The 22,558-nt window shown below is 39.4% G+C and overlaps 1 protein-coding gene across 1 annotated transcript in view; it reads right to left on the bottom strand.

Moving 5' to 3' along the window:
* Positions 1 to 10,914: 10,914 nt before the first annotated feature.
* The window catches only part of ntrk3a (neurotrophic tyrosine kinase, receptor, type 3a), a 193,639-nt gene continuing 181,995 nt past the window's right edge, over positions 10,915 to 22,558 (bottom strand). The window contains exon 18 of the mRNA XM_068312056.1: positions 10,915 to 11,120. Coding sequence (XP_068168157.1) covers positions 10,935 to 11,120 — 186 coding nt within the window. The 3' untranslated portion in view covers positions 10,915 to 10,934. The remainder of the gene's footprint in view (positions 11,121 to 22,558) is intronic.

The raw sequence follows: 22,558 nt of genomic DNA on the forward strand, positions 1-22,558 counted from the left end.
CAGGACAAATCATTAATGTACTAATCAAATTTCTGACAGACCAATATAATGTATAGTGCATGTAGACGAGTGATGTGTTTTAAGATGTCCAATTTGCTCTTTTAGGATTAAAAACTTTTGCATTTAACACTCTTTACCATTTATAAACTTGACTGTGCCTGGTTGTTCTTGCAGTGCACTCTGGGTCCTGCGGTTTTTGTGTATATTCTCTCTCTCACACACACACAGTTACAAACACACACATCCTGAAACAGTAGCTGCGGTGGTGAATGGGCCTGTGGGATCGGGCAGTTAAATGACCAATTAACTGACTCGATCAATAAAACTCCCTGCTGACCAACCTAATTAACTGCTATTTTACCAAGAGAGCTGTTACACCTCAGGGGATATTTACAATGCAGTTGCATGTGTAGCCGGAATTTCTCCATTGTAAAAAGATGGAAAATAAAATTTTGATATTTGTAGGTGATATGATGTTATTGAATTATTCTGAGATACTTGGTGGCAACAGTTATGCTGCTTCATGTAGTCCATCCATCCATTCTCTTGTAGACAATTGCATTTGTTTCATCTACAGTCACTTAACCACCGTAGGCTGGAGCTTATCTCAGCTAGCCATGGGTAAGAGGCAGGGTACACCCCGAATGAGGTCTCAGCTCATCGTGGGGCGCTGCCTTTTTTTAAATTGTTATTTTCATTTTACTGTCTCTAGGAGGCATAATAGCACATTTGCTTAGCAAATCAGGGCCAATCGAATCTGGGCTGCTTAATGCAACCTACTTTTATAATCACAGAACACATGCAGTGCAACCCAACATGAAATTGATATGTTTTTGGTCATGGCTTTTTAATAAGACTGCTTGTGTCCTCTCTTTGCAAAGAAATCAGGCTGACACCCATTCCATTTTAGATAATCTCCCTTTAAACACTCATTAACTCAATGGCTCCCATTGATGTTTATAGACATCAATTTGGCTTCTAACAACAGCCGCTTAACAGTCCCACGGGTCACTGACTTGCTGGAGCCTATCTCAACTGGCTACAGGTGAGATGCGGGGTACACTTTCAGATGAGACACCAGCTCATTGTGGGCAACAACATTGACGGCAACAACCCAGGAGTTCACCGACTCCTGGGTTGTTGTCTTAATACATGTTCCCCATCATGTAGTTGGTTAATTCAAGGCACAATTACAGCTGAATGGATGACTGAATGGTGGCAGAGACTCCAGGGAAGAAGTTGAGTTAGTAGGGTGTGTTTGGAGACTAGGAGAGAGGTCGCAGAGGAGGAGGAGTAACAGAGAAGGTCAGAGAGAAGAAGGGGGAGAGAGGAGCTCAGTGAGTCTTGATGTTGAGTCTCCAGCAGTGTCGGTCTATAAGAAAAGAATTTAGCAGCCTAAGCTGCCTCAATTGTACCATTTTTGAAAAAGGAAGGGAGGTGGTTCCACAATAGAGGGGCTTGATAGCTAAAGGCTTTAGCCCCCGTCCTACTTTTGTAGATTCTAGGTACCACCAGTAGGCCAGTATGTTGAGAGCTTTATGCTCTAGATGGATTATATGGAACTAAAAGTTCCTTCAGATAGGTCGGTGCCTGGCCATGAAGGGCTTTGTAAGTGAGTAGGAGTATTTTAAAATCTATCCTAGCTTTCGCAGGAAGCCTGTGCAGAGAGGCCAACACAGGAGAAATATGGTCTCTGGTACAGGTCCTGGTCAGAACAAAGTCAGCAGTATTCTTGATTAGTTGTTGTGTCTTCAGTGACTTTGGAACAGCCTGAAAAAAGTGCGTTACAGTAATCTAGTCTGCAAGTAATGGAAGCATGGATTAATTTCTCCGCATCATTCCTTTTTAAAATATGCCTGATTTTAGCAATGTTTTGGAGATGGAAAAAAGGCCGTTCTAGAAACCTGTTGTATGTGTGTGTTAAATGACAGATCCTGATCAAATATGACACCTAGGTTCCTTGCAGTGGTTTTGGCATCAAAAGTGATGCCATCCAAGGCTATTATGTCACTGGCCACTACATCCCTAACGTTATTTAGGACAAGTACAATGACCTCAGTTTTACCAGAATTTAGATGCATTATGGAATTCTGTGTTAATGGGGTCATGTAGATTCAGTTTGTAGGATGCATGATCTCAAAATATGTTTGAGTGTATCTAATAGCAGCTCATACTGTACATTTAGACATTTTATACTCTCTCTCCTTGGCTATAAAATTTACTCAAAAACTTTTTTTAAATTACCAAATGGCAGTAATTTTTTAAAAAGTAATTTTCTTATGTAAACATGTTGAGAATAGTGCAGTTACAAACAAACCATTTTCAAAGGCAGCAGTATTATACCTACCTTTTATTTTGTTGTCATCAAATTGTATTGCATTTAAAGCAGGACTGCAGAAAACACACAGTTAGTTCAGTATTTAAACTTCAATTAAATTGTACCAGAAACCAACTGCTAATTACTAAAAAAAAAAGTGACAAAATGACTGACTGGTAAGTCAGCACTATCAATTATTGATATTCATTAAAAATTGAGATGCAGAACTTTACAAACTTGCCCTGAGATGTGCAACAAAATAAAAATTTAGAAATTAACAAGGCCACCAACATTCAAAGATGAAGTAACGTTCAATGAGTCAGAATTGTAAATACAGCTGGCTTAAAAGCTCACCAAACTTTATTTATAAAAGACATTATATAACATGTCAAATTAAATGTATTAGAGTTATGAATAATCATCTGGAAAGGGATATAACATGATACAGAGAAAATTAGTTGACAATCAGAAAGAGACAGATGAGATACACTGACTAATTATGGAGAAAGCATGTATTTGAAATGTACATTGTAAATGTATGAGAAACAGTACACTAGAAAACACAGAAAATGATGAATGAGTGCATGAGCCAGGTGGCAATAGAAACATGACAATGCTCAACACAAAACAGTAAAAATAAATAAGTACATGAAAGAAAGTACATGTAGTCACAAGCTAATAGAAAGTCCCTTCACCTTAATACCTCAGGGAGTTGTACTATTAATATAAAATCAGTTAGTGAGAGCTTAAAGCTGTAATTATGAAGGACACGTTTAGCATTGTGTTGTCAATATTAATATTTGATAGAGTTCTGGATATGTGCTGATTTTGTCCTCCAGGAAGTTCAGACGTACTGGCATTAAATGCGTCTCATGCTTTAGAAAAGGCATTTGAGCAGCCTGAACTGGTATAAATAGATGAAAATATTAAAATTGGTCAAGCTGTTGATCATAGTGCAAAGCCTGCCTGGTTATCAGGTTAATGAGGTCTAATTGTCTGAATCTAAAAAGAAAACATTTGACTGAAAGTGTTTTAGATTGTGGGATTCTGTTTTCCTAAATCCCACAAAGAAAATGTGCTGGCATTAAATGACTCTACAAGACCATACACTTTCAAGACAGCACTCAATGACAGTGTTCACTTCTTATCATTATACCTGCATGACGCAACATTGAAATGGAAAGACTTTGGTTGACGACAGGCTATTTAAACATCTCTCACAGCACATGATTTTGGTTTAATTTAAAAGAGAAAAAATCTGTAAAAACAGGCACACATTGAAAACTCATGTGCACTACCCCCACGCTACAAGCAACAAAAAACAACTTATTGTAGTCTCGCTGAATCTTGGCATCAATACCAAAATATGTGGAAAAATTGCTGGAATTATTACTTAATCGGTCAAAAATTGACCAAAATGGTTCTTTCTATAGGTTTGTGTGGTCTGTACTGTGATAGTACCCTCAAATTTCTTAAGCATTGTGAAAATCTATACAAAGCATCCTCAATACCAACAGTTCCCGTCATTATTAGGTTTCCATGGCTGTTACACCATAAGACATATAAAAGGGACAGAAGACTGCAGATCAACTACAGTAAATGTAGTTTACTGTAGTTTACAAATGCATTGCTATCATAAGGTAGCAAAATGACTGACACAATGATCATGTCTGATAGAAGGTTAATCCATAGGTTTTTATCCAGTATTCAGAATAAATTATTTATTTATCATATTTGAAGGCCTTCAAGGACTACATCACTGAATCAATACTGTCTGTAAGCCTTTCACAGGATAGCAGATTTACTCCAAATATATAAAGAGAAATAACATAAGTTCAAGTAAGCATTTCTATGTGATCATTAATTGTCTTGGTAAGCAAGTAGGTAGATTTGAATAATTTAGCTCCCAAGCCTTGAGTATAAATGGCACAGAGGTACCTTTTGCTCCAGGAAACCAATCCATAAGGTCTTTGACAACCTGATACTGGATCTTCAAATTGTTAAATTTGATATCTAAGTGATAGTAATACATACTCAAATAAATAACTACCCAACTATACGTAAGTAATATGAGACAGACCCACTGCAGAAATCAAGAAGGTTACTGACTTTAATATTTAAGATACAATTTTCCTTTCCAGTCAGTTATTCTTGTTGAGAATTTAAGGTGTGAGGGCTGTGTACTTACTATAGCAGCTGATGTGATCAGTGCAAGTCAATCAGTCAAACCACTTAAAAAGCCTACTCTAAGCAAAGCTCATTAACATGCAGAGTACGGTTCTCTTAAAGCTGCTGCTTCCTGGAGGACATAAAAAACAAACAAAAACAAAAACAAACAAAAAACACAATAAGTAACACATACAACCCACCAGATGTTTTTTCTTGATTTCTTGTCTTGTCCATTTCATGCACATCAGACTATAATAATTTTGAAGACATGAAGTACTGACCTACTGTAGCATACATGAGTTTCCTGTATCTGTTAAAACACCATTTTAAATGTTCACACGCGTGGAAAACAATGTTTTCTTCTGGTTACAGTTAAATTAAATTAAACTTTTTTCATACTGTAGTTCTTGACAGGGTTTAGAAAGACAGAGGTGAAGAAGATCACACTCTGGGCAAAATTTCATACAGTCACACAACTAAATGTTTATATTTTATGCTGGAGTTGTGGTTAAATTTGTACAGAAGCATTTCATGTAAAAGCAAACCAACAAACAAGCAAAAACAAACAAACAAAAACAACAACCCGAACAACACAATTACATAAATAAAACTTTTATAAAGATGAATTTATCTCTCCACCTGCAATACATTGTTAACTGTATTACAGTTTAAATGTCTGATAAAAATCTGGAATGTAAAATGTTAGCACAAAGACATGTTTGAGAAAATATTTCAAAGCTCACTACATCGGACACATGACAAACATCAGTACAAGGAACACAAAAAAAGGGGTTTCTCATAAATAAACATCTCTCAGCTATCTAAAACCAAGCACATTTTTGGCTTTCACTCCGCTTTGATAGAAAATCTTGAGAGACACATGGCATAACCCTATTGAAGATGGAAATTGAACTGAAATATGGACAATGCAGAGTCCAAACAATACATGGTCGTAAAGGCAGAACTGGTCATTTCACCAGTATTGCCAGTACAGTAACATATGTATGTACTGAAGTTATGTTAACATATATTATGTAACGGGTAACATTGTGAAACAGTCACAGTTTATCTTTAGGAAAAGATCTTGATTCAGGTTGAAACCTGTTGAATTACAAATGTTCCATTACTTTGCGTATGTGATATATGTTATCTAAATCATGTACTTTAACTTACATACTTACGTTTATGATGGTTTTTGGTTTCACATGGGCACATATAAGTGAGGTCCTGAGTGAAAGGTATGTTTTTGATCAATCCATTCTGACCTCCACTTCCCCAATTTATAATAGGAAAACCCTTTCACAAGACAATCACGCAGTAGCTCCACAAGGAATCCCCTTCCCTATGCCATACCTATTTACAATACACAAAACAACAGCAGTATCTGGCTTAATCAAAGCCAACAAACAATCACCAGTGCATGACTTTAGACATGCCAACGTTCTATAAGCAAAAGAGGCATGACATACCTGTATAACTCTGCAGTATTATCATTGTCTAAGTGTGACATTTTATATATATTTATTGAGCGGCACTTCATAAACAGTGTAATGGCATGGCAACACAATCATCGGCTATCACTGTTAAATGGTGTTTGAATTTGTCTTCCGCCCCGATAGTAAGGAACTTCTAAGGGTTGATCTCCCCCGTCTGTATTTCTGTGCATTTTCCCATTTTCTAGACAGCTGCTAAGCACTTAGCTTTTTACTTCCTACTTGTCAGTGACATAGCTGTCTTGAATGGACTATGTAAGAGAGCTCAAGCCATATGACCTCCTCTGCTGCTCTTTTCATAATTCATATGGCAACAAACCTAAACATCAATTCTGTTGTTAGTTCAGTGGTGCAAAAGAGGGAAATCAGGTATGAATGGACAATTCTGGCAGAAATAATTTCTAAACGAAAATACATTATTCTAAGAACACAAGAACATATGAAGAAGACAGTGACAAGTGTTCCAAGAAAGTGGAGGAGGCACATAATTAGTGAGCACACACATAAGCTTATGTGGGTCTTTTTCTGTCTCTGCATAATGAAATAAAAATCACATAACCTTTAAGTGAGCTTTTTTGATTAAAATATATTTCTTATCCTTGAATAGTACTTGGTCTTCTATTGTCCTGACTCATGTTACCATAAAATGATCAACTAAAACTTCAAAGAACAAAAAATTATAATAATTTAAGACTTTCAAATGACAGTAATTAGAATAGGAAATAATTGTCATCAAATAATTGATTGGCTTTCACTGAAACATATAAGCAATACATTGAGAAGCTAAAAATAAACCTTGGGGGAGAATAAAATATCTCAAGATGCAAAAATTTACATTATATACATTCTATACAAAAAAAAATATGATCTTGTTCATTGAGTAGAATTATAATTCCACTGTTTTTGTTTTCCGTTAGGACTTGCCATTAGCTGTCTCAATTTAAGATATTCTTCAGTGTCTACCGTCTGTCACCCACTGGGGATCATTTTCTTCTTGATCAGTGGTAGAATATTCCAGTGAATTCAAAGCTTGGTGGTCCACTCTTTAAAGAATAAAAAAGAGTTATAATATATATGTATTTAAAAAACAACAAAAACAAATTTAAAGTTGTCTTGGGTACATTGATGTTCTTGTCAAACTTCAAATGGTACAAAAACATTTTTTTGTTCATTTTTGCTTTTACTGCAGGTATTTTTCTGTATTTCCATTATTTTATATATGTTTTTGGTCTTTTTTCAAGCTATCCAGTGCTGAAAGTAGGCTTGTACGAAAATTAAGAAGTTTACAGTTAGTGTACATTTTTTAGCAGGTAAAGAAAATGTAAAAGTGCTCTTATTTTGAAAGACCATTTTCCCTAGTATTTAGAAAGAAGTAGGAGGCACTTGGGTCCACTTGCATGGTGAGAGACAGTCACTCAAGCTAAGCTTTCAGGCCGTTAATTTAACAGAAGAGCTTAGTGGGCTGACCAGGGGACAGGGCTCGAAAGTGACTTCATGAATGTTTGCACATGAAACACTGACATGTGCTTACAACAGACTTCTTGTTTACGCTGTTTTGTTAATGTTTAAATGAAAAAACATCAGCCAACGAGATTTTATTATTGGTTGGGTATACCTGTTTTTTTAGCAGTATTACACAAAAACTAAGGAGTGCATTTGCATAAGTTTTTCACCAAATATCAAACCCTAGAGGTGCTTAAATTCTGGTTATGATCCAGAAATGGATTTGAATCCAGCATCTTCTCAAAGGATTCAACCACAAGCTAGGCTGACAATGCCATCTTGTAAAATTAAACTGACTGGAGTCTGTAGTACGAAGCAAGTTAAGGATATCCACAATTTCTTTTATCTGGCTTAGTCAAAGCCAAGAATCTCTCCAAATGATTACATGTATGTTGATCACATGAGGATGATTTTTAATGAAGCCACGTTTACTCAAACCAAGTGGTATTTGCTGCACATGACTAATGACAAAGAAAGAGCAAGCCACAATTTTAAACAAATATGTATAAGGCAGCCCCATTATCCAAGCTAAAAATGTGAAATATTTACATTTTATGAAAACTTTGTAGTTTGGAACAAACAGATTAAACTACAGTTGTGTATTAGATAAAACTTCTACTTAATATATGGTGGTTGTATATACTGTATACACAAACACAAAAACGCACACACACAAACACACGCACGCATGCATGCACGCACGCATACACACACACAACTTGACATAAAATTAAGTAAATTCAACAAATCATTTTCCATAAAATTTTATTCTTTTCAGTCCAACCCCAGTGTTCTCGTTTGCGTGCGTTCTTGTGTCTTTGACGCACATTTTTTGACGGGGACGTACAATCATCAGACAACGTGTGTTTCTGGGACGCAAGCTATAAATGCACTTTCATTCAACACAAATATTCACAATGTATCCATTTCTCCACTTAAATTTTGAAACTGGAAATCGCCATTGTTTTGATCTCGCGGGACTTTCTCATCACGATACTCAACTGCGTGATTCAGCCCTATTAAAATCCACCAAGGGTGGCACAGTGGCGTAGTGCGTAGCGCGGTCGCTGTACAGCAACCCTACGTGGAGTTTGCATGTTCTCCCCATGTGTGCGTGGGTTTTCTCCAGGTTCTCCAGCTTCCTCCCACCTCCAAAAACATGCACTTCAGGTTAATTGGCCTTTCCAAATTGCTCGTAGTGTGTGAGTGTGTGCGTGCATGTTTGTCTGTGTCTCTGTGTCTCTGTGCCCAGAGTTTCCGTCGCCTCACGCCCTCAGTCAGCTGCGATAGGCTTCAGCTACCCGAGACTGCGGATGTAGCAGTTGTGACAATGGATGAATGAATGAATAAAATCGATCAAATGGCAACATGACGTCTGCTCATTTTACACACTGGAGTGAGAGAGTGACGAGTTAGTCTTACATTATCACAATGCGTCCAAAAAAGACGCAAAAATTGAAGAAAACCCAAGTGACAATGAGTGTTTTAATGAATAAAAAACAATTAAAAGTTAATCAAAAGAAAGAGACCGATGTTACTTTGGACAGTACAGAAGAAAATTCAGAAGAAAACAAGCGAAAACCTGGAAAAATCCGAACATCTGTACTGAAATGGATTGTTTCCATGGGTGAGGCACGGCTACATGTCAGCACCCAAGACAAAATGCAGCTTACAAAAAATGTGTGTGGAGAAGGTTCTGTCAGCTTGTTGAGAATATATGGATTGAAGGCAAAGAAAACTATTCAATGAAAAGCAAAAGGGAAAAACAATGTATTACATCTTTCTTTATTTCTTAAACTGTTTGTTTTTTTTAAGAATGACTATCAGGCTTTAACATTTTGATAAAAATATGTAATTTTCTTTTTTCTTGTTACTTAAACAGTTATGAGATCACTATTAATAAAAGTTAAAATTAAGTTTGTTAAGGTTTTATATTGTACTATTGGCAAAACTCAATCCTTGCGTATACCTCTACTGTATACTCTGATATTACTTTTAGGATGCATAAATGTCACGTTGGACAAATTTTTGTTGAAGCGCATACCAGGGAGGGACTCTTTTTTGAGGTGAAATGAACTCTGCAACCCTGTGGTTTCAAATGGACTTTGGGGCAGAAACTAACACAACTAAAAACAGTAGTTTCTCATAGTTACTGTAGGAGGATTGCTAAATGTAAAAGCAGAATGAAAAACTTTGAATACCTGTAGCCAATAAGTGTCAGAATATGCCCTCATGATTTGTTAGTCACAGGTTAGGTGAGCATGATAAGTTACCATGGCAATGTACTATGGTATAAAGAGTACAGACAACCTCCAAAATTATTGTCCCACTAACCACAAATCTTGCTTCGTATTACAGGCCTGGTCTTCAATTTCTGTAAACAATGTTGTGGTTTACTTTGAAAGCACTCTAAACCCTTTCTTGATAATTTCATAGGGGATACTCAGTATCTCTTAATAGTTCTCATCTTAAAAAATCAGTTGTAGATTATGATCATTACTGGAAAGAAAAAATTCCAAATAACCTTCTCAGGTCAAAAAATTGCTCCTCACATTGAAACAGAATTTCATCCCTAACAGTTTTAATTAAGACATGATTAAGATTTATAGGGAGTCTTCAAAATGTTGTCAATAATTTACCAGCACAGTGATATAACAATAATGGCATCTTAAATTACAATCAAGCACGTGTGCATCCTGATTTTTTTCACAGGAGATGATGAGGATAGTTTTCTGTTTGAGGATCAGGAAAAAATAGAACACAAAAAAACCTGTTAAGTTTATTCTAACATTAACTGCATTGAACTGAAGCAGCCCGTGTCCAACTTATCAAAGAACAAATCAAATTTGTTTGGGTCAGTTCAATATAATAATGGTCAGGATGTTCAAACGTGGTCTAGTCAGACCAACCTTAATTTAATAGGGCTTCACTCAGAGAGAACCAAAGCTGCACCAACTAAAACTGGGCCAGTGAGAAGAAAAAAATAATGGTACTTTCTTAAACAAACAAAACAAAGAATACTAAACCAGTAAAGACAGATTAATCTCTCTCAATTCACTTTGGTGTAATCTATAATTTGTAGTCATGACTTTTCAGGGATGAACTGATTAAAAAATGAAGACTGGACTACACAATCCTCATGCCAGCTATTTAGGTCCAACAAATGTCCTTTGAATGCAATGTGACACAATGGTAATCCAGTTCATTTAAATTTAGCAGAACACATCATTGTACTTTAGTTGGTGCAATGATATTCTTAGATCATTCACTTAGATCTTAGAATCTATTATTATTCCAAATTCACACAGTTCAATTACGGACTATATTGAGTCCAGCACATTTTTCCCATTTAGAGCAACACGCTTAATTCTCATCAAGTTAACTATTTTCTACGCCTGTAAAGTCCTGATCCAACCTAAAACCATCCCATTCCTTTCCAATGGTGCTGTGTTTTATCCAAGTATATCCAGATACACTGGGGTGGCTTTCATCAGAGTAAACAGAATCTTCTGAATGTCCTTAATGTTGAGTCGCTGTTGTGGCTCCCTCTGCCAGCAGCCCAGCATAATATCATAGACTTCTTTGGGACAGAGCCTGGGACGCTCTAGTACCCTTCCCTGAGTGATACACTCTATCACCTGGGGAGACAAAGATATACATTGTTCATTGTAGATAATTTGAGAAAAGCTTTGAATAAGCAGGTATAGTACATCACATGCAGAGTCCAACCCAGGACCATCATTGACAGGCACCGATAGAAGACAAACATGTGATTAACTTCTTTATTTTTTGGAGATGTGACATGTAGCAATAAGGGAAGATGAGACATTACAAGACCTCTACACAAGGATATGTAGTTTATATCAAAACAAAGGTTGCAGTTTGCTTAATGAATGTAATGTCCCCATAGTTTTGTGTCTGTCCCACAGTTGCACAATGTGCCATTGCAGTTTCAAAACAAAATTATCCTTCATATACTGCAAATAAAAGATAAATGTTTAAATAAACCATCTGATGTAAATTGCCGCAAAGTAAAGTAAGGGTCCATCCAACAGAATGATGTGTTAAGTATAATTTATTTAAGGTACTTGGTAGGAAATAGTGTTCATATTTCATAGTTGTCGATGGCACAGTGCTTCTGGAAGAAGAAGAAGAAGAAGAAGAAGAAGAAGAAGAAGAAGAAGAAGAAGAAGAAGAAGAAGAAGAAGGAGAAGAAGAATTCATGATGAGGGGAAAGTTTAAAGGACCTTAAAATAACTAAATAGGAAAAATAATAAAAGCAAAATAAAAAACTCAGTTGTTTACGGACTTTACTCATTTTCTTTTTGACTCGGTATATCTCTTGGTCACTGAGTTCCGATGTGGCTCTGTTTTTAATAAGTTGTTTTGCTGAATTATAAAAAATTAATTTATCAGGAAAAAATTGTTCTAGATTCAGACCTTTCATGCCTTTAGTTTGTTGTACAAACAATTTAAAAATTTTTTATGGGTACGAAACATTCTGTTGACTGGCAGTGACTGGAGTATGAGATAGGTCACTGCAATCAGACATACAATCATCACTGTCAGTACTCGAGAACAAGAAAAAACTAGTACTTTCTAAAAAGTTTGTGCTTTACAAAACATCTAATTGCAACAGGACAGAAAGACAGCCAGGACACTAAATAAATACAGTGTACCATCGTTCTTTGCGGTTATTGCGTTCTAGGAACCACATGCGATTAATGAATTTCGCAATAGGGCTATGAACTATTTATCTTATTATTTACGGTAATTTAAACATTAATGACCCTTCCCATACTGATATTCTACCAGTATTACCTTTTCCCACACTCTTATTTTTAAAGCACTTTTGTGTCTCACGGAAGTCCAAGACTCACAGAACTGAGCGCACTTCCGGATGTCGTCAGCCAATAGAATGCGCGTACATTATCACGAGTGCCTACTAAAAATCCACGATGAAGTGAAGTCGCAAATTTTGATGCGCGAATGCGCAAGGGCGCACTCTACTATTATCTACAAAGTGAACCTGATCTGATGCTTTGCCATTTCATAAAGTAAAAATAGGAGCACATTTATTTTCATTCTGTGAAGCATCCTCTTGCAGGATTAGCTTACAGCGTACACTACAATAGCTTGATGTGTAGTGCTTCTCAAACCTGCTGTATGTTAAAAATGTACATGCAAGAATTTGACAAAATATAGACGTTCGCTAGGGTTGGTGGGATGTTTTACAGAACAGTGCTTTACATTGGCCACAGTTAAGATTATACAGTGGCACCTGTGAAACAAATCTTCTGTTTTTGTTCATATTGTTTAATGAAAGCAATTAATTATTTATATTATTTGTAATAATAATTAAAATGCCACGTGCTCAATGTGCTAATGAAAATGTTATAATGTAAGCTAGTTCATCATAAGCAAATGTTGCCTACATAACATTAATTGCTTGTCTGTGACAAAGACCTGGAATGTCTCCAAAATGTTTGCTTGTTCCATTATCTGACGAGTTCAGTGAGACCTGAACAGGAAGTTGATGGTTTTAAACAAACCTTGGCCTTGACCAAAACCAGGACTCAAGGTAGATACTGAAAATCATTGTACATTAATTTTCAAGTTTTTCCGCTCAAAACACCATTGGGCAATAAACTTGACCAAACGACTGGGTCATATTTCTGGATCCACATTTTTACTAGGTTCTTTTCTGACCCGTTGTTAAATAAGTTTCTCAGAAATTTGTTCAGTAGTTCTTGTGTAATCCTGCTGATTACACAAGAACCAAGCAAACACCAGCTCTTAACTGGGAAAGGTAAGAGTGATTGCTCTGGACACAGATTTTAAGGATTTTATTTAATTCGATTTGATTTAATTGAAGTAAATAAAGTTGGGTCTGTTTGTTGGGTCTGGGTGCAAATTTGGTTTTAAAATACAGCTATAGCTTGTAATCACATATTTATAACTTTAGAATAATTGCAATTAATAATTCTGTAGGGCACCAGGTGCTTCGACTGAGGTAGGGTGGATCTGGTCGTAAGCAAAAGAAAGGTTAATGGTCATTAAGATTAATCATTATTAATTAAATTAATTAGGTGGGCTCCCTGGAAACAGACAATAAATAAACAAATGCTACATTAAAGTCTCAATTACAGTAATGCTCTCTGAAGGATATCTGTCTCCAAGTGATCCGAGAAGGTTTTGTAACCTAGTCCAGGAACAGAACCCGCTTTAATTTTAAGAGCATCTGCTCCAATGGTAGGAAAAAGGTTGGGAAGAGGACTTTACTACCCCAGTGTAATTGCACCATAAAAATATTAGATCATGTCTTACACTCCCATTGTTTTGGAGTTTTGTGATTCTGCTTTAAAATATTTATGTAAGTCTCATTTAGGCTTAGACCTGTTCTTTGTTTTCAGGATCCAGACCATTTGGCATAATCATAATTGAAAATCATTCCAATTCCATGATCTTATACAGGGAACATTAGAATACAAGTGATCAATTCCACTGGAGTAAACCTATTGCTAACCTATAAACACACCTTTATTCTGAGAAACAACTATCTGTTGCTTTCTGCATTCATAGTATGTCTATTGTATTATCCCCAGCAATATTCCCAGAGTTAGTTTCCCCTTGTTATTTTCAGAGAAATAATTAACAACCATGATGTTTTCTAGATGAATGAGTGATGTCCACTAATGAACTGTAATGCTTCAGACATTGCTTGTGCGTTGCTCTGCCTTTCTACTGTTAACAACTGGATATAACACCAGACTATGCAGGAATATCAGAAACTGAGGCTATATACTTCATGAAAATCTGATTTTACATAAGTGTGTTTTATTCCCTGAAGAATGCAGGGGATCTGTTTGACAGGCTGAACTCCAAGACATCAAATTCCCTTTTTATTTCCCTGGGGCAGCAGACCAAATAGCCTTCAGATATTTCAGGTTTCATGAATATCTCCTGACTCATCCATTTCTACAAAGTGCTGAGGTTGCTAAATTTAGTCCTTTGTTTAGTAAAAAAAAAAGAAAAAGTGCCCACTCACAAACGTTGGGATTCTCACATCAACGACAAGATGTCGCCAAAGTTCAAAACAACAAAACAAACTGCTTTTCAGTTAAAGTTGTCTTTCATCATTGGTGTGACTTTAACATTTAAATAGTAGACTATTTCTGAAAGAACTGCACATCCACAAACCTGACCATGCCCACTAATGTGCAATGAGGGCATGGCTGTAATGGGTGTGGGGATGAATGTATATTGGTGATTCTACCGAATTCGTGCAAAGTTGGAAACACTTTTTTAAACCCTCTAAAGAATATTTTTAGAAATTTATTATGAAGGGTTTTACAATTAAATCGCTTGAAATGAAATTTTAAAGTTTATTTTCCAAGTGTCATCCAAATTTAAATGTAATTTTTTTTTGGATAAAATTAATCACAGTGATCTTAAAGATCTCAGAGTTAATTAGTTATCACATTGAATGCACATTTAGCTAATAGTTATGATACAATTCAATTTAATGACTTTTTTCTTATTTTGTTTTACAAAACACTCCCCTCAACCATATTGTATCCCCTCAACCATATTGTTTAACATTAACTCATAACCTGCTATACAATTTGAATTTTACAAACACAAATGTTCATAATATATAAAATGAGGTCATTTACTATTTTAAATTACTTCAACATAGCAGCACATCTACTGCAACGTGACATTAGAACATCTAAAAAGGTTTTGTACTTGAAATTGCATGAAAGAACAAAAATGTAGAACATTAAAAATCAAGTTATTTACATACTGAAATTATAACCTGTAACGGCTCCTTCATGGTGCACTTCCCATGAGCAACTTATAAAGGGGACAGTACCTTGCTCAAGGGCACCTTGGCAGTGCTTGGGAGGTGAACTGACAGCTCCCAGTTTCAGTTCACACTACTGGGTCTTGAACCACCGACCCTCCGGTCCCCAGTCCAAGCCTTAGTGGACTGAGCTACTGTCGCCCCCATCAGTATTATATTAATGTTTTATTATATCATACATTATTTAGCACTCTGAAATTCTTAAGAATGAAATGTCATTTACAGATATACTATTATTATCATTATTATTATTATTACATACATACATACATACATACATCTTCACCCACTTATCCAGGGCCGGGTCGCAGGCCAAACAGTTTCAGGAGGGATGCCCATATTTCCCTCTCCCCAGACACCTCCTCCGGCTCCTTCGGGGGGAGCCCGAGGCGTTCCTAGGCCAGCCGAGAGACATAGTCCCTCCAGGGTGTCCTAGGTCTTCCTCGAGGTCTCCTCCTGGTAGGACATACCCGGAACACCTCCCTAGGGAGGCGTCCAGGAGGCATCAGGCACAAATGCCCGAGGCACCTCAGCTGGCTCCGCTTGAGGTGGAGGAACAGCGGCTCTACTCCGAGCTCCTCCCTGGTGACTGAGCTCCTACCCTATCTCTAAGGGTGCATCCAACCACTCCATGGAAGACACTCATTTCAGCTGCTTGTATGCGGGATCTTGTCCTTTCGATAATGACCCAAAACTCATGACCGTAGGTGAGAGAAAGAACGTAGACTGACCAGTAAATCGAAAGCTTCGTCTTGCAACTCAGCTTCTTTTTCACCACGACAGACCTATACAGCGAGTGCATCACTGCAGCGATCCATCTGTCAATCTCACGTTCCATCCTTCACGAGAGAGATACTGAAATTCCTCCACTTGTGGCAGAGACTTTCCACCTACCTGAATAGGGCACACCACCCTTCTCCGGTCGAGAACCATGGCCTCAGATTTAGAGGTGCTGATCCACATCTCACATGTGTCTCACTCAGCTGCAAACCATCCCAGTGCATATTGAAGGTCCAGGTTTGATGAGGCCAACAGGACAACATCATCTGCAAAAAGCAAAGATGAAATCCTTTGGTCCTCAAACCGGACTCCCTCCGGATCTTGGTTGGGCCTAGAAATTCTATTCATAAAGATTATGAACAGAACCGGTGATAGAGGGCAATGCAAACCAAGCCTTCGGTCATACAGGGACCGGACAGCCCTCAGTAAAGTGCCCCAAACCCCACACTCCTGAAGCACTCCACACAAGATACCATGAGGGACACGATCAAATGCCTTATCCTGATCCACAAATCACATGTGGACTAGTTGGGCAAACTCTCATGAACCCTCGAGCACACGATGGAGAGTGTAGAGCTGGTCCAGTGTTCTGCAACTGCGACGAGAACCACATTGTTCCTCCTGAATCAGCGGTTCGACTATAGGTCTAATCCTTCTCTCCAGTACCCTGGAATAGACTTAGGCTGAGGGGTGTGATCCCCCTATAGATCCCCCCTTTGTGAAGAGAGGGACCGATGCCCCGGTCTGCCAATCCAAAGGTACTGTCCCCGACTGCCATGCAATGTTACAGAGACGTATCAACCATGAAAGTGCATGCACATCCAGAGACTTGAGGTACTCAGGGCAAATCTCATCCCCGGTGCTTTGCCCTAAAGTATTTTGGCAACCACCTTGCCAGATATTGTTATTATTATTATTATTATTATTATTTTTATTATTATTATTATTAACAATAATAATTCAAATTCATTAAAAGAAACTTGATTAGTCCCCAAGGGGCAATTGACACATAAAGCAGGATTGGTGCAGAAGAGTGCAAAAAGCAAAAAATCAATAAAATTTTTTAAAAAAACAGAAAGCCAACACTAACAATAAAATAAACAATGAACAGATATGTACAATATAAAAAGGTATGTGCAATGGTGTAATAAATAAGATCAAGACCCTTCAGATTGTGGCAGCATCATGTGTGTTAGTATTAAGGTTTTAAAATTGCAAACATACAGTGTAAACACAAATAGTGTAAACATAAACAATAAACATAAATATTATTAAATAATAATATAAAGAATAATAATATACGTTGTTTCTGTTAAACAGTAACTCAAAAACTACTTAGTTTAAAACCTAGTTAGTTTAGAAGATAGTTTGTTCTAAACCTAGTTATTTTGTTAGTTTTTTCAAAACCTAGTTAGTTTAAAACCTAGTTAGTACAAAACGTAATAATAATTATTTAACAAGGAACCATCACCTTATCGTGGTGGAGAGGTTTGTGTGCCCTAAGGATCCTGGGAGCTATGTTGTCGGGAGTCTTGTACTCCTGGTAGGGTCACCCAAGGCAAAAAGGTCTCAGGTGAAGAGCCAGACAAAGAATGGTTCAGAAGATCCCATGACAAATCGTAAAGGGAAAAATGTGACCTTGCCCGGAGGAAGCCCGGGGCCCACGTCTGGAGCCAGGCTTGGACGGAGGGCCCGTCAGCGAGTGCCTGGTTGCCGGGTCTGCCACGGGGCCCGGCCAGGCTAAGCCTGGAAAGGCAGCGTGGATTCTTCCCACCCCTGTGGACCCACCACCCGCAGGGCAGACCGATGGGGTTGGATGCGCTGCCATATGGGTGGCAGTGACGACAGGGGGTCACGACGGACCAGACCCAGGGCGGCAGAAGTTGGCTTTGGGGATGTGGGATGTCACCTCACTGGCGGGGAAGGAGCCGGAGCTTGTGTTGGAGGTGGAGTGTTACCAGTTGGATCTGGTGGGTTTTACCTCCACGCAAAGCCTCAGTTCTGGATCCAAACTCCTGGATTGGGCTTGGACCTTGTTTTACTCCGGAGTTGCGTCAGGCGTGAGGCGCAGGGCGGGTGTGGGGATACTCACAAGCCCCCGGCTGAGCGCCGCTGTGTTGGAGTTTACCCCGGTGGATGAGAGGGTCGCTGCCCTACGCCTTAAGGCTGTGTGGGGGAGAAACTCTGACTGTTATTTGTGCATATGCACCAAATATCAGTTCAGAGTATTCGGCCTTCTTGGGGTCCCTAAATGGGGTCCTTGAAGGGATCCCTGCAGGGGACTCCATTGTTCTCCTGGGGGACTTCAATGCACACGTCGGCAATGATGGAGACACTTGGAGGGGCGTGATTGGGAGGAATGGCCTCCCTGATCTAAACCCAAGCGGTGTTATGTTGTTGGACTTCTGTGCTAGTCACGGATTGTTCATAACTAATACCATGTTCGAACACAAGGATGCTCATATGTGTACCTGGTACCAGAGCACCCTGGGTCGGAGGTCAATGATTGATCTTGTGATCGTATCATCTGACCTTCGACCGTGTGTTTTGGACACTCGGGTGAAGAGAGGGGCAGAGCTGTCAACTGATCACCACCTGGTGGTGAGTTGGGTCTGTTGGCGGAGGAAACCTTTGGATAGACCTGGTAAGCCCAAACAAGTAGTGCGGGTGAACTGGGAACGTCTGGAGGAGGACTCCGTCCGTGAGGAGCTTCGAAGGAGCTTCTCGTGCATCCCTGTGGAGGCTGGGGGCATTGAACCTGAATGGTCGATGTTCAAAGCTTCCGTTGCTGAAACTGCAGCTGAGAGCTGTAGTCTCAAGGTCTTGGGTGCCTCAAGGGGCGGTAACCCTCGAACACTGTGGTGGACCCCGGTGGTCAGGGAAGCCGTCCGACTGAAGAAGGAGGCCTTCAGGGGCATGTTATCCCTGGAGACTCCTGAAGCAGTTGCAGGGTACCGACAGGCCAAAAGGACCTCAGCCTCGGCTGTGATGGAGGCAAAACAGAGGGTGTGGGAGGAGTTCGGAGAGGCCATGGAGAAGGACTATCGCACGGCACCAAAGTTGTTCTGGATGACTGTCCGACACCTCAGGAGGGGGAAACGGGGGACCATCCAAGCTGTATACAGCAAAGATGGGACACTGTTGACTTCGACTGAGGAGGTTGTCGGTCGGTGGAAGGAACACTTTGAGGAATTCCTGAATCCCCAACTGACCCGTCCTCTGTTGCAGAGGCAGAGCTGGAGGATGATGGGGGATCAGAGTCAATCTCTCGGGGCGAAGTCACTGAGGTAGTTAAACAACTTCACAGTGGCAAAGCCCCAGGTGTTGATGAGATTCGCCCCGAAATGCTGAAGGCTCTGGATGTTGAGGGGCTGTCGTGGATGACACGCCTCTTTAAAATTGCGTGGAAGTCTGGGACAGTGCCGAAAGAGTAGCAGACTGGGGTGGTGGTTCCTCTTTTTAAAAAGGGAGACCAGAGGGTGTGTGCCAACTACAGGGGCATCACACTCCTCAGCCTCCCTGGGAAAGTTTACTCCAAGGTGCTGGAAAGGAGGCCGATTGTCGAGCCTCGGATTGAGGAGGAACAATATGGGTTCCATCCTGGTCGTGGAACAACGGACCAGCTTTTTACTCTCACAGGGATCCTAGAGGGGGCTTGGGAGTATGACCATCCAGTCTACATGTGTTTTGTAGACTTGGAGAAGGCGTATGATCGAGTCCCCAGGGATATACTGTGGGAAGTACTGCGGGAGTATGGGGTGAGGGGGCCTCTCCTCAGGGCCATCCAATCCCTGTACGCCCAAAGTGAGAGCTTCGTTGGGTTCTCGGCAGTAAGTCGAACTTGTTCAAAGTAGCTCTTGGCGGCTGACATGGGCTTTCTCAGACAGATAGCTGGTGTCTCCCTTAGAGATAAGGTGAGAAACACTGCTGTTCGCGAGTGGCTCAGAGTAGAGTCGCTGCTCCTTTGCGTGGAAAGGAGTCAGTTGAGGTGGTTTGGGCATCTGGTGTGGATGCCTCCGGGACGCTTCCCTAGCCTTCGTCTGTTGTTAGGGTCGCCACCGACCCGTTCTTGATTTAAAATTCCTAAAACTACCACAAAAATGCGTTTATTGCATCAAGGCTTTTTGACTTTGTCAGGTACCTCTATTACAACAAAATAATATCCAAAAAAATTTTTTCACTAAATTATAAAATGCTCTGGTTGAAATTGTTACCTTTGTGGTGCTAGGGTCGGTTTCGACCCTGTTATAAAATAAGCTTATAAAGCAATAATTAGAGCAAAAACTGATAGCATAAGTGCACTGTCAGACAGCCAGCTCCTCTCCTAGTCGTGTGAGCTTTAGTGGAATTTTCCAGTTTACCTGCACAGAAACAAAAACAAATGAAGTCGGGCATGTCAGATGTCTGTGTAGGTTCTCAGTCAACAAGGTCATTGTTATCCAAAAGCTGTTGAAGTCAATCCACTCGACGTCAAGAAAGTTCTTGAAGACGTTTTGTATCTCATCCAATAGACTTCTTCAGTTCAGAGGGCGGCTGATCATGTCCCAGCTTATTAACTCTGTGGGGTGTGGTCAGTGCTATTCACATTCCAACGACTGTCGTTGAAACCCGTCTGGCTCCTCAACGATTGTTGGTGGGGGTGTCAAAGGGGGTCGTTGAAATGTGAGTTACATCCTTGTATGCTAATGAGGGTTGTCTGATGTCTCATACTGTCCAAAAAAAAGAAGGAATGTGATACTGATGTCTACTCTTCACAAAGATGCAGCTGTGTCATCAGGAAGTGATAAAAAGCCCACAATTATCCTTGACTACAACAAGAATAAAGGAGGAGTGGACAACCTAGACAAGATGACTGCCACCTACACTTGCCAGCGAATGACCAGGAGATGGCCAATGGTTGTATTTTACGACATGCTTGATGTGTCTGCATATAATGCATTTGTGTTGTGGACCCACATCCACCCAGGGTGGAACTCAACCAAAAAAGCCAAGCGGAGATTGTTTCTTGAGGAGCTCAGAAATTCCCTCGTGAAGCCACACATTGAGCAAAGGCAGCGGGTTCCCCGAGACCCAGATGCTGCAGCCTTGGTCAGACAGCTGCAGAGCTCACCTACCACTCTGTCCACAACATCAGCAACACAAAGAGCATCCTCGCTGGCATCCTACTCAGCCAGCCCTGCCTCAACACCAATCGCACCAGCCACAGCCAGAACCCAATTCAGGCCACCTGATTCTAAAAGAAAGAGGTGTCAGGTCTGCCCAAGCAGGAAGGACAGAAAGACAAACGAACTGTGCTTCAAGTGCAAGAAATATATCTGCAAAGAACACGCAAATAGTGTCACTTTTTGCCACACATGCATTTAAACATACATACACACACACCTACATATGAATGTTCTTGCATACAGAGACTTTTACTCTGATTTAGTTTTTTATTAGTTTTCGAATTTGGAATTTTGCAACATATGCTTGATTGGTTGTTTGACCTTGCAAATCTATATTTTGTGTTATTACTTGTTCTGCTTTTCATTTTGTGTTTATAGTAAAGTTCTATTGCTGAAAAAAATACTTTTTTTTTCATTTCCTTGAAGTAAATATATATGGGTCGAAATTGACCCGTAACACCATAGATGTTAATATAGTTAATAATATTAAAATGAAAAAATAAATGAAAAAAAATTATTCAAGAGATGTGTTATAATACCCCTCAGTAATACTAAGGTAACACAACAACCTATTTTTTATTTATATGATTCTCTTGAGGCTCATTTTACCAGTTTTTAAAATTGAAATCGAGGGCTATACTGAAAAAAAGGCCCAGAGGCCCACACCAAAAATATTAAAACTAATATTTTCATGGATAAGGAAGCCTAACAATGTAACCAAGAGATGAGAAACAATTTGGATGATAGATGATTGCTTTTAGTATATTTTAGAGATGATTTAAAACGCGGGTCGAAACCGACCCGTTAAATTCAGAAATGGTAACAGAAAGCTAACACCAGACGAAGGCTAGGGAGGGTGTTTCTGGCACGTCCAGCTGGGAGGAGACCTCGGGGCAGACCCAGGACCAGGTGGAGGGATTATATCTCAACACTGGCCTGGGAACGCTTTGGGATCCCCCAGTCAGAACTGGTGGATTTGGCCGGGGAAAGGGAAAGTGTGGGGCTCCCTGTTGAAGCTGCTGTCCCCGCGACCCAACTACAGATAAGCGGCGGAAGATGGATGGAACATAAACGATGTAAAAATAAACAGTATAAACATAAACAATGAACATAAATAATGATTAAATAATAACATAAATATGTATTATTACTATGTTTGAGTATAATATAACAATAACGATGAGACATTTCTTTAAATGTGTGAAACATTACATGTTGTCACTACCGTAATGATTATGTCAAAACCGTAACGTTCCAAATTGTT

The sequence above is a fragment of the Antennarius striatus genome, chromosome 4, assembly GCF_040054535.1.
Source record: "Antennarius striatus isolate MH-2024 chromosome 4, ASM4005453v1, whole genome shotgun sequence".
Lineage (NCBI taxonomy): Eukaryota > Metazoa > Chordata > Actinopteri > Lophiiformes > Antennariidae > Antennarius > Antennarius striatus.